This window comes from Coffea eugenioides, chromosome 6 (genome assembly GCF_003713205.1).
Source record: "Coffea eugenioides isolate CCC68of chromosome 6, Ceug_1.0, whole genome shotgun sequence".
Taxonomy (NCBI): domain Eukaryota; kingdom Viridiplantae; phylum Streptophyta; class Magnoliopsida; order Gentianales; family Rubiaceae; genus Coffea; species Coffea eugenioides.
Genome location: NC_040040.1, coordinates 11,408,366 through 11,419,865, shown reverse-complemented (window position 1 = coordinate 11,419,865; position 11,500 = coordinate 11,408,366). Strand labels below are relative to the sequence as shown.

The following is an 11,500-nucleotide window of genomic DNA, read 5'->3' as shown; positions in this document are numbered from 1 at the left end:
TTCAGTGAGAATGAGAATAAATTGACGGTTAGTGAAACTCGAATTTAGGACATACCCGATAGTGCCAACTCTACTGAACCTTCAACAAATCAGCAGAACTCCAATCGAGCTAATCTAAGTTCGAGTTCGAACTCAATACTAGTTAGATTCCGTTTGATAAAACTGAATCCGAATTCTGCAGTCTGAATTCTGAAATCTGAATACTGAAACAATTAATTTGTTGAATTTTAAGTACTGAAAAAAAATATATGAATGTTTGAATTTTAATGCTAAACCTATTTATACTGTTTGATAAATATTTATAGCTGAATGCTTAATAAATTTAATTTGACAATTTTGCCCTTATATCATTTCATTCAAAAAAGAAATAGAATCTATGATTTAATTAGTTTAAAATTGTTAGGTATGAAAATGACAATATTTATTTTAAAATCAAATTAATATAAAAGATGAAATATATTATATGAGGAGTATGGAGAAGATGTGAAAGTCATTAAAAAGGGAGAAAAGAGAAACTAAAAATCGTTAGATAGAAAATATTAGATTGTTTAATTAGATAAGAATTTTGAACATAATTAACAAACAAGAGTAGATTTGGTAGACAAGATAAGGTAGTTGAAGTAATTCTATTGATTCTTATCAGCATTAAGCATTCAGTTAAAATTCTTGTGTTGAAAAAAATACACATAAGTTCAGTACTGCTTAACAAGTTCAGCAAATAGATTTTCATTTATCAAACACTCAAAATATATGAATGTCTGAAAAAATTCAGATTCAACACTTTTTTATGTTATCAAACAGACCCTTAAAAGGCAAAGCCTAGTATTTGAGTTGGCTCGGGTTGTCCGCTCAACATTTTTCCACCCGCCATAGCCCCGATGTAATTTTGTTCTCACTAAACTCGGTGGAAGAAAGTGCAAAACAAGCCCAAGAAATTATTCCAACGGATCAAATTCTTTCAGGCAACAAATACTGATTCCGCCATGCCCATCAAATGGTAAGCAAAAATCCCATGTATGAACTAGCATTCTTCCCTGTTTTAAATTGGTAACTCACTGGATGTTGTTGTAGTGCACAAAAGATTATATACCATGACTGAGCTTTTGCAGATCAAACTGAATGTTTGATTATTTTTTGTTTTGGCTGTTTTCTAGGGTTTTGCACTGGCAGCCTAATCCAGGCACAACAGTGAACACCCAAATTCTCACAGAAGTGTCTCAGTGTGTGGAGGGCATTAACGGGGTCAAGGAAGGAAGGTGGAAAGCTACTCTCAGCTTTTATAAACCCATGGTTAGAGGTAATTTTCTTAAGGGCTTTCTCTTTGTTGTATTTCCTATTTCGCGTTGGTGACGTTATAAATAGAGCTGCGGATTCGATTATCTCTTTTATTTTTATTGGGTTGGGATTTGAGATTTCTGATATTTTCGTGGGTTCATAAATGGTAGAACAAGCGAATGCGATGGAATTTCCTCGTGATTTTTTGGGGATTTCACTCCAAGAGCAGCCCAATAAGTATTACCTTGTGATAAGAGGGCAGCGGTTGATTGTTGAGGCAGATTCTACAATTCAGACAATTATGGAAAAACTGCAGTCATACAAAACAAGGGTAGCGCTTAATTTTGAGGTCTGTCAACTTTAAGATATTCATTTCACTATTTTATCTGCTCTTAAATTTTGTGTCTTGATAGACCATATTCACTACATGACTTTGGGGGGGGGGGGGGGGGGGGGGGTGAATGGAGAAGGGGGAGAGGGATAGGCAAATGGTTGAAGCAAAGTTTAACTGCAGAATGGTTAAAAAGAATGCAACAAAAATACGTGATAGTTCAAGAACTTGAATGGTCTTTTCTTGTATCTGACTGATCTTCATGCAAATATGTATTAGGTTACAGAGCAAAATTATTTTTGTCCACCCCATTAGAAAGCTCCTCCAGCATTACAATTTTGAAGCTTGATTCCATTTTTTCTATCATCGCCATTTTCTAGGCCAACTAAAGCTGTGCAATTGTGTGTGCTCAGTAAAGGAGGTTGCTTTGAATGATTAACTAGTTAGATTGAACCATTGACAGTATAAGGAGCTGAGCTTGCAGTTGAAAATGCCTCCAACCTTGTCGAGCACATTGCATACATATTTGTCTTGTATACTTACCACTAAACAATTGACTGTAATAAATGCAGGGCTTTCAGTATCAACTAGGAGACTTCCAGTTACGTGTGGGGAAAGTTGTTCCAATCCACTCTGAAAGTTTGAGGGGAATTGTTATGGAGGTAATTAGCTCTACTTAGAATTGCAAGTATGGTTGTTATAGAGCTAATGAACTTTACTGTACAACAATCTTGCTGTTTGTCACTTTTGATCGAAGTTTAAAGTCGTCTAAAGTGATAAGTTGTTGATGTTCTCCTTAAGTTTCTGTTCTTTGACCCACAATGCTTGGTTTTGCCAGTTAATATTTTCCTTCTGTTTGGACTTTGGGGGTTGGGGGATTTGTCATGGATTTTTCCTTTTTTTGAGAAATAAGTGTGAAATCTTCGCTCTGAAGAGAGTTAACTCAAAGATTTTGATTTTGCTGATGATTCTTGTGGGTTGAGTTCCACAACGATCAATAATTCTGAAATTGTTGTGGCGTAACTCTTTGCTCTACTTTTGATCTTTTGATTAATAATTGAGAACTTGAAATTAGGAATTGTGGTTCACCAGAATTCAATCATCTAAAAAGTAGACAAGATGAACGAATTACTAGTTATCACAATAAAATTAAGAACTGCTAGTCTTCTGAGTAATTAACAATAAAAACATTAGGAAGCTCTTGACCCTGTGACTTTTCACTTAGTAAAATCTAGACATTGACTTGCATCTTTCTTGCACTGGTCAATAACCAACCTATGAATGCATAGCTCAGCTAGAATAGAAGCCACAAAAACAAAGTTAGAGCGCATGAGAGAGGGATGCATCAGAGCCTAGTAGTTATCTTAATTTGCAGAGTGCAACGAGCAAAATGTTGGATGTCACTGATCTGAGTTGGACCATACAGTTAGGGCTCAAAACAATTATAAGCATCATAAGTAAGAAAATTAAAAACAACACAAGAAATTATTGATGAATGCTTAATTACTATGAAATGATATTTCAGTATCTACATCATAGGTCTCGTAAGTTTTGTCCGAAACAAAGCAGTGCCTTTTAGAAATTGAAAAGTGGTCAAAATTTTTTTACTGTTGAAAAGAAGCCAACTTTTAGCTTCTGTACTAATAAATTTTCTGTGTCTTTTGCTAGCATTTCGTAGTTCATATGCTATGAATATCTTTGTTTTTTGTGGTGAATATCTTATCTGTCCTAAATGCTTCAGAACTTCATGTTTACTGCATCTTATACGATGCGGTTTGTGTATCAGCAATGAATTTGATATGACAGATATGTTGGTAACCATGACCCTCTTTCTTTCTTTCTTTTTCTTTCTCTTTTTCCTTTTTTTTTTTAAAAAAATTTTTTGGCAGATGGAGTATTTACCTATTTCATCATGGGAAAAATCACACCAAATCATGGGCGAGTTCTTTGATATATGGCAGGAAGCTCTCTCAAAAAGATCCTTGCCGGGTCATTTTGTGCATATTGAGCCCAACTTTGCAGAATATGGCCTGTCAGATGAATACAGTTCACAACACACGGCAGCACAATATGCTAGTATTATGGCTCAAATGATAGCCACGGCTCAATCGGCACAAGCAGCTAGAAATTAGAGACTTTGGATACGAGTTTAATACTAATAGGCATCTTTATCTGGCAGTTCTCTAGTGCTCCCTTGATATCACGTCTTTTCTTTTCTGATATTTAATTAATTTATCATACAGAAAAGCTGAAATCCAGTGGTTGGCAACATCATAATCATGGTGTACTTCAAAACGGCCCACTCCCAAATGACCTTGAGTTTGTTCCATGGGTTATCACGCCTTCTTTCTCCAACTTTCAATGAAGGCTGGATCTGAAGGCCACTCGAAACTCACGCATCCATCTTGCCTTGCTACATGTAGCTGGGAGCTCTTGCATCTTACTTTCCACCGGGAAAGGGGTAAAACAAGCTAGATCAAGAATCATACCTTCAAACCGTCTGATCTTTGCTAAATCCCGAAGAAATGAAGTGACTTATCCTCTCTCAAGTTCCAAGAACTTTGTGGTTGGTATCTAGGTAAAATAGCTTTCTACCAAAAACAGAATTGTCATAGCTGAACGAGACCAAACAAGTGAAAAGCTCGTTTTGACTCCGAAATATGCGCCATTTGAGTGCGAACTCTACGAGTTAAGAGCACAAGTAAATGTGAGAAAGCTTTCAACATATCTATGTTAAAAGTCTGAGAGTTAAAACCATGAAAAAAATGTTAGATTTATGAAAAGAGCCTATGTTAAAGAGTCTGAGAGTTAAAAAATTGAAAATATGAATGACCGATCTCTTCTCCCATGGCACGTTATATCATATCTTCTTTCAAGAAGAGAAGGCTTGATAATGGTCCACACCAAGATTTCCATCACAGAGTTTCAAGTTAAACTTATTAGTTTGCGAATGTCAAATAATGATCACAGAGCGGTTGAAAAGTTAAATTAACACTTGTAGATAGCATATTGAATTAGGAGGATAACAAAATATTGCCACCCCACGAGCTCCATTCTTGTTTTTTTTTTAATTCTTTCTTTTTACCTCACTAAGTTCTTTTCGTTAAAGATAATCATCAACAAAATTGTGCTGGCATACTTTAAGAGCTAATTTTTTACATTATGATAGTATAGTGATTTTTTTTTTTTTATGTAAAATGTACATGATTTGATTGTATATGATCTAAACCTACTAGTGTAAAAAAATTTTGTACATATAAAAAACTTATTCACATTTTAATTGCATTAATCTTGATAAGCTTTTTGGGCCTAAAATCCTAAGGCCCTAAGCCTTATATAAAAAACTTAAAATTCATATTTTAGTTGCATTGATCTTGATAAAGCATTTTGGGCCTAAAATCCTAAGGCCCTAAGCCTCCGTGACTGACCATCCTCTAGTATTCACACTATTTTTTGCAGGACGCCTAAAACCTCCACGTTCTCCTTTTTCTCAGCCTCCACAACCGGTCTTTTAGTTTCAGCTTGCCGTGTATCCCAAACTACATTCAACTCCGCAGTACATAAAGAGTTCACCAACAATAACGTGACTGCTCCTAACTTTTTTGATCATCTGATTATTGATTTTGTCATGGATCCAGACTCTTTAGCAACCACGGCCACCAATGCACCTAGGAAGGTATATAAGTAGCCTTTCTTAAGATTCTAAATAATCCCAAGTTTGGATGATTTCCAACGCGGGTTTTGATTAAAAAAAGATTGGTTTGGAATTTAATGTAGGTGAGGTTTGCACCAAAAGTTCCTCCACGCAGAGACCAAAAGACTGTCGTCACCAAAGTGTAAAAACTCGGTCTTTTTATCATAAAGCAAGATACTGTGTTTGGATTGAATATTACAAATTCGTGCTGGTTGCGACTTTTTTTCGCATCACTGTGTATCAAAATGTTGTTGATCGTTTCAGTGAGAAGGTTGAAGATGCCGTTGATGCTGCTCAGGCTGAGGAACTATTACGCCGGCTTAATGTATTTGTGCTCTCCCATCACAGTTGTTTGATTCTTCATGGTTAGGAAGTTTTGTTGGTTAAATCATCATTGTTAGTGCTCTGTTTTATGAAAGATGATTGCTTCGTTATATGTAGGAATCTTCTGTCAACGCAAAGCCTAAATTTGAAAGGAAAGGTACGTAAGCTGTTCTTTTAGCATTTTCGAAGTGTAGAAGTGAGACGTTTGTAATCCGGTATATTTTTTTTATTTGAAATCCCAAATGGAAAAGCTGCTCCTTTCATTTGTTTCTATTGATTTTGTTTTTTCTTGGCTTTGATTATTTATTTCATGTCATTGATTTGCAGGATATTTATGTAATGTAGCATAATTTACGGGAAGCATGATATTCGTACTATCCTTGTAGTATTATTTTATGAGTTGGAATTGTGCGAAGAAACGTGTTGAAAGGTTGTTTGCCTCAATTAAGTTTCTTTAGCACTTTCTTGTGTCCCTTGCATTTGAAAAGCACTAGTACAAAGCTGACCGTAGTACAATTAATCAAGAAAATGTTAAACATCCTCTCTCACGACTGCTCTGCTATCACCACGTTGGTTCTGGTTTGAAGTTCAAACTGATTGCATACTTGCATAGATTGACTATTTCTGTATTGCTGCATCCTCTGTCAAGAGATTATATATGTTTAAGCTCTTGAACCAACATTGCTTAAATCCTTTCTTCCTTTTTGAAGCTGGACCGGCACATGTGGCATTTGGCTATGGAGGCTCATCACCTTCAATGAGGTCATATGGTGCTCCCAAGGGTGTAAGCACACATCATAGTTCATATCCTAATGGCAAGTGCTTTTCTAAAGTGTGAATATGCTGCTATAATGATGCTTGGTGCTGCATTTCACTTTAATCTGCATTTCTGCAGCTGGAGGTGCTATGCGTAGGGTGCAGAAAGAATACAAAGAACCATGGGTAGGTGGCAGCTGATGCAGTTTCTTTATGATTCAAGTTCTAAGACTGATTATCCACACTGAAGTTTTGATATTGTCTATCATACTCTTTTCTTGAGTTGCCTTCTTCTGCTTGTGTTATTATAGGATTATTATACCAATTATCCTGTAACACTTCCTTTAAGGAGACCATACTCGGGGGATCCAGGTAATCATTTTGGATAAAATGCCTTTCGACTTTCAAGGAGTAACCTAATGAGAGTGCTTTAACCTAGTCAGAAAATTTCTTAAAATTGTACGAGCATGGACCACTCTGCTCACTAAGCTTTTGGTCTGCTGTTGTTTGGGTAATGATAACATCTCATGAGCACTGAGGTGGACTTGTGTGCTTTCTTCCTCTTCTATAAATGGGGAAGTTACCAACCTTCCTAGGTACTTTTATACATTATCTTGCTCCTCTGACATGCAGAACATCTTGATCAAGAGGAATTTGATGAGGCCTCAGAAAGCTTGAACTATGATGAATGCTCCACAAATGCTGCTGTAGAGCTTGGTCTAACGGTTGGTAATGCTATACAAAAATTACATTGTTACTATTATTAGAATGATGGGCATAATGAAAATGGAGTACTTTGCAGGAAGGAAAGGAAACTATGTTGTTTCTTCAATTACCTGCAAGCATGCCTATGGTAAAGCAATTACCTAATACGACTGGCAGTGAGATGGCAGATACTTCTAAACCAACAAAGAGTGGAGAACTTTTGCAAAAGTCCTGTAGTTTGGATGAGTTGCCAGCAGGATTTATGGGTAAAATTTTAGTTTACAGGAGTGGTGCTGTCAAGCTGAAGCTTGGTGACAACCTTTATGATGTAAGTAGGCATGTTTCATGGATATAACATGGAATTTATGTATGTAACTCATAAAAATGCTCTGTCATCGTCCTTAACCTCTCCGAGGCAAGAAAAAGAAAAGGAAAAATGTTATTTCTTTTATGTTAAGAACTGGAAATGGTTTTGCTGCTGTAAACAACATACTCAGAGAAGAAACAATTATAATATGTATGATATTTTGATGATTTATGCAGGTTTCGGTAGGTTTGGATTGTGTATTTGCACAAGATGTTGTTGCCATTAACGATGAAGAAAAGCATTGTTGTACTTTGGGGGAGCTCGATAAGCGTGTCATCATAACCCCAGATGTGGACTCGATGTTAGATGGAATGGCTGACTTGTAGTATATCCACTTGTTAAGCCATGTTCTTTTGCAGAGCAATTTATTTCATCCTTTAAAATGGATTTTTGTTGGGGTCAGAACATCCATTCATGATGTAAAACAAACAAACAAACAAATTTCAGAATTACTTTTACACAAGGAAATGAATAATCACAAATTGTCAGAATCATGAGATTCTGCGTGCGCAGAAATTCTGATCATAAAAAAATCAGTAAACGGTTTTGTTGAGAAATATTTCTCCGGTGACATAAATCACGGCATGACATTTCTTACTTTTTTAGTAGGTCTTTGAGAACATCTTAGGGCTTCAGTGTCCTGAGTCGCGATCTAAACTTCCTTTAATATGATGGGAGCTCCATGTTGGGGTTGAAGAGCCATGACAGTATTGGGGGCATGAGCGTAGGATGGCGAGAGCTCGAATGAGAAATTTTGTAGTATGAAGGATAATGCTACCTTTGCTTCCATCAGTGCAAAATGTTGGCCAATGCAAGTTTTGGGACCCCACCCAAAAGGGAAGAATGCTAGTTGATTTTTCGAAGCCTTTGATAATCCTCCAGAGAACCTTTCAGGTTTAAATTCCTCTGCATCACTGCCCCATGGCTCAGGATCACGATGGGTGAGTAATAAGGGCAGCGTAAGATCTACCCCTGCTGGAAGAGAGAGATTTCCTATCTTTGTTTCTTGGTATGTATGTTTATACAGAGCGATAGTTGGCGGATATAATCTGAGGACTTCATGAAGAATCATGGTTACCTGTAAATATTCCCAATCATTAGCACCAAATGTCATAAGCTAATACTATTTAACTAATGAAAACAGGTCGATCAGTAAATATTTAATTTAAGTCTCAGTAAAAATTTCCACAACTCAAATAAACACAGTTCATGTCTCCACTTCCTAGGCGTAGGAAGAAGTAAGGAAAGAAAAAGAACTACGGGGAATGGATTGAACATGAAGCATTTTCTATTAAAAGGAATTGAAAGCATGGTCTTGGTATTACTTCCATTTGAATATTTTGCTCTAGTTGGCGTTTGAAAAAAGAACCACGTTAAAAACCTTTCTTTGTCAATTACCACTGCTTTTCTTTGATGAGTTTTACAATATGACCTTCATCCAAGTGTTGCATGAAGGCCATTTTGGAAGTTAACTCTGGTTCCTATAACTGAGTTATGATCAGCTCAGAGGATGTTCAACAAAAAGTATTTACAAATATCTTAGCGATTTACTACAATCATTCCAATGGATGTTTAAGGAACACGTAGTTTTAAAGTACCTTAGTGATTTTTCAGTATTAAATGAACTGGGACTTCTATAAAAGTTACTACTATGTCTGAAAGAAGTAAAGAGCAGTACTCACGGATTTAAGTTGGCTTATAGTTTTAGCATCAGGATGCTCTTTCCCACACACTGTCAGAACTTCTTCCCTTGCCTTCTCTTGCCAGTCTGGGTGCATTGCCAGGATGACCATCGTCCATGTTAACAAGCTTGAGGATGTCTCTCGACCGACTATGTAGAACTGCTTGCATTCCTCTATTATTTCTTTGATAGTCATCTTGTTACCATTTTTGTTATGTGGACTAGATTGCAGGCTGTTTTCATCATTAGACTGCAAGAGTAGGCCAAGTAGATCATCTGTATTTGTTTGTCCAGTTCTCATCAGGGTTCTCTTTCTCTCAATCAAAGTCCTGAGCATTGAAGTAATGTTCTTGTCCAAACTTTTTCTTCTCTGGCTCTTTTTGGTTGGAATGAATCTGTTCATTAGTATGGTAAGGATATCATACAATTTAGAATTGTCTCATAATGAGGCCATTAGGTATATTTGCAATGCCTAACGACAGTGACTGAAAAAGACCAAGCTCATATGTGAACGGTAATGTACCTAAGACCAGGTATGTACGAGCTTTGCAAGGCTTCAGCAACCAAACTTTGCAGCTCTATCTGAAGCTTTAGTATTTGATTTCCTTCATTGAAGTTGCTTCCAAATGCTGTCCGAGAAATAATATCTCCAGTCAGCTCCTGAAGTCAGGCCAGATATCTATTTCGCTGGTTCCACCAAGAGCAATTGATTTCTTCCATTTTTCTACCAGCAAGACACAACTCTCTGCAAATATTGATACCATTCCCTATTTTGACACAACATTAATTTGAGAATCCATACTGTTAAACCATACATCCCACGCTTCTTAGTACCATCTTAAAAATGATATCTGGAGATAAGGGCTTGAAAATTACCTTTAGTTTCTCCAATTTGAATGCAGGAGTCATTATCTTCCTGTGAGTAGCCCATATTTCACCCTCTAGAAGTGTCAATCCTTCTGTAAGAGTGAGCACAAGAGGGTCCAACGCAAACGGTGTTATACCAATGTGACCTTGCTTATTAGCTAGCACTTCTTTTATTATCTCTGGATCCGTAATGTTCAACCTTGGAGTTGTCCCTGCCCAACATAGTGATATCTTCCCTGCATGCATGCGAAACGCTTCTTAGGAAACTACAATTTGTAACGATACATTTCCATTGTAAGTTGTAACCTACCATATTTTTGAACTGTGTTGTGAGTGAAGGGATCGACGCGTGGTGCAATCTGATGAGAGAGGCTCATTGGTTTCGACCATGCTTCAGTAATTTGATTCATGAAGTCTTTCATGTCGCCAATCAGAAGTTTGTAGGGGTGGCCTTTAATTCCTTGCTGTTTTAAGTGCCTTTCAAACCATTTTGGCTTCCACCAAATGGAGTAAAAAACTTTCAGAAAGAAGTAGCTCGCCAGGAGTAGAGAGGCAACTTTTAGGGAGAGGATTTTCAAATCTTCCATTGGGTTAAAAATTTTCAGCTACCGGGTTCTTGGTTCTGTTGAATGCTTTATGGTTTCTCCAATTAGATATTTATATTGGTGCCTTTCTGAAACATCGGTTTGAAAATTAATCAACGGTAGTTGCTATTGATCGAGCGCTTCCAAGAATTTTCTTCCTCCTTGTCAAACTAAACTACCACTACCTTTCGTATCTTCATTATGTGACTGCTTAATGATCTTGCGGGAGGGTCCAAATAAGCTAAGTGAAAAGCTACATACTTGTATCCCTTTCTCAATTCGAATTTAAATTTTACTTTTTATATGCTTGGCATGCATCTAAGAATGCTAGTGTAAATTTTATTAGTTCATGTTATAGATGATGAAAGAAAAGTCATGGATCGAAGAATTTTGCTTTTACATGAAAAGCAAGCAATTACTAGCAAATCCCAGAAAAGTCAAATCTCAAAAAAAACTGAAACATCAAAATTTGCTTCCATTCCATGAGCCGCCCCTAGACGTTCAGAATTTTGGGTTAGGGTAAAGTTGAAAGTTCTTTAAAACTGCGTTTTGATTTTTCCTTTCCTTTTTTTTTTTTTGGGGATAATTCTTCAGCAGATTTGGTCTCCTACTTGTTGATAGCTCATAGATATATCAAGTGGTCAATAATGAATGAAAGACTGTATTATGGTTTAGTTGTGTGATTGAATTTCACTCACACGATCACTAAACTGAAACCAAATTTAGAAAGGCAGACCTGTTACTAAGGCAAATTGGATATATCATCTGCACAGTTAAAATGTAGTTCCGCAAAAAGGAACAATGTAGCATGTACCAGTGCCACACACCTGTTGGTCGTACTTTAGGGAAGAGATTGACAATCACCAGCCAAAATGACAAAATCTTAAAATCTTTTAGGCTTGACATTTTCGTGGCT

At 36.7% G+C, this 11,500-nt stretch overlaps 2 protein-coding genes and 1 pseudogene across 2 annotated transcripts; 2 read left to right on the top strand and 1 right to left on the bottom strand.

Annotated features, from left to right (window-relative positions):
- Positions 1–822: 822 nt before the first annotated feature.
- Positions 823–3,883, top strand: LOC113776352 (mediator of RNA polymerase II transcription subunit 20a-like). Its single transcript, XM_027321486.1, has 5 exons — positions 823–997; positions 1,155–1,297; positions 1,446–1,624; positions 2,179–2,268; positions 3,496–3,883. Exons 1-5 carry the CDS (start codon positions 984–986, stop codon positions 3,736–3,738), a joined length of 669 nt encoding a protein of 222 aa, XP_027177287.1. The 5' UTR covers positions 823–983; the 3' UTR covers positions 3,739–3,883.
- Positions 3,884–3,965: 82 nt separating this feature from the next.
- Positions 3,966–7,791, top strand: LOC113776351. Its single transcript, XM_027321485.1, has 11 exons — positions 3,966–4,184; positions 5,066–5,282; positions 5,384–5,442; positions 5,565–5,625; positions 5,742–5,781; positions 6,335–6,439; positions 6,520–6,566; positions 6,692–6,752; positions 7,014–7,105; positions 7,183–7,413; positions 7,629–7,791. The coding sequence occupies exons 2-11, from the start codon at positions 5,235–5,237 to the stop codon at positions 7,776–7,778; spliced, it is 894 nt and encodes a 297-aa protein (XP_027177286.1). The 5' UTR covers positions 3,966–4,184; positions 5,066–5,234; the 3' UTR covers positions 7,779–7,791.
- Positions 7,792–8,088: 297 nt separating this feature from the next.
- Positions 8,089–10,767, bottom strand: LOC113776349 (annotated as a pseudogene).
- Between the last annotated feature and the right edge of the window lie 733 nt (positions 10,768–11,500).